General features: G+C 37.3%; 1 protein-coding gene across 1 annotated transcript in view; it reads left to right on the forward strand.

Moving 5' to 3' along the window:
• The window catches only part of FRMD7 (FERM domain containing 7), a gene marked incomplete at its 5' end in the record, with an annotated part of 8,602 nt that extends 8,351 nt beyond the window's left edge, over nt 1-251 (forward strand). Inside the window, one exon of the mRNA XM_010853075.1 lies at nt 10-251. Coding sequence (XP_010851377.1) covers nt 10-251 — 242 coding nt within the window. The remainder of the gene's footprint in view (nt 1-9) is intronic.
• Nucleotides 252-1,153: the final 902 nt, after the last annotated feature.

Below are 1,153 nucleotides of genomic sequence, written 5' to 3' on the forward strand. Positions count from 1 at the left end.
TTCCAACAGTTTTAATGGATCAGGGAGCTACAGAAAGGTATGTGCCTAGTGAATCCAGTGATTCTGAGTCAGAGATTCTTAAACCAGACTACTACTCTTTGTATGACAAAGGAATAAGGTCGCCCATGGCCAGAATCCGCTTGTCTTCTGGTAGTCTACAGCTAGATGAAGAAGATGAAGATGTTTCTTTCAATACATCAACTGCTGAAGATAGGACTTTGCAAAAACCATGTAATTACTTTTTAGCCTAAAATGTGAACCCTATGAACATGTCGAGACCAATTCCATGTTACTCACTTAGGTGAAACATAAGGCACTTTCTGCAAAAACCATTTTCTGTTACTATTCACTAGTATTAAGGGACTCTTCTAAGCTTGGGCATCTAGCTTATGAAAGATACAGCTACTGCCTCATTCCTCAAGCCTCTCTTCTATTCCCTCTGAATCATTCTGGAACATGCCCTTTCCTCACCAGCACTGAGGCAGAGTGAGGTGGGTATTTGTCATCTCTATTATACATTTCCCCATAGAGACATTATAAATGAAGGCCAGGCTCCTCAACACTGAAGAACAGTAAGAACAGTGACAGTATGGACTGGCATACAAAACTGGCTTCTGATATCATTTAGTGATAACAGACTGTGACTGTGTTGGTCATTTTAACAACACTGCAACTAAAGGTTTCAGTCCTCATTATTTGTGTGGGGCCCAGTAAAAATGGTCCTGTTTTATGTTAAAAGACTTCAATTTTTATAACATATATTAGGGGGAGCATGGCCCTCTTGTACTTCAGGAACAGAAGGAACATAGATCCTTTCAACAGAATACAAGTTTATAATTAATCTAGGACGTGGCAGAATGCTAAACCTTGGAAATTCATGAACTGGTCAGTTTCTAAAATCAGACATCTGCTGATGAGGACAATATGATGTTTGACTTATTCTCTATTCTTAACTAGCTATAATATGTAGTGAAAGATAAAACTTAACATGTTGGTCTGTTTATCTAATTTCTTCTGCAAGAATTAATTTTTTTGCCATATCTTGTTGCATGCATGTAGGCAAGGAAATGAGATGAATAGCATTTTAATAAAGAGTGATGGAAACCCATTTACTTAAAAAACAAGTTGTAAGTATGAACTTCCTTTTGTTTTA

Source organism: Bison bison, unplaced genomic scaffold, assembly GCF_000754665.1.
Source record: "Bison bison bison isolate TAMUID 2011002044 unplaced genomic scaffold, Bison_UMD1.0 scf7180017852818, whole genome shotgun sequence".
Lineage (NCBI taxonomy): Eukaryota > Metazoa > Chordata > Mammalia > Artiodactyla > Bovidae > Bison > Bison bison.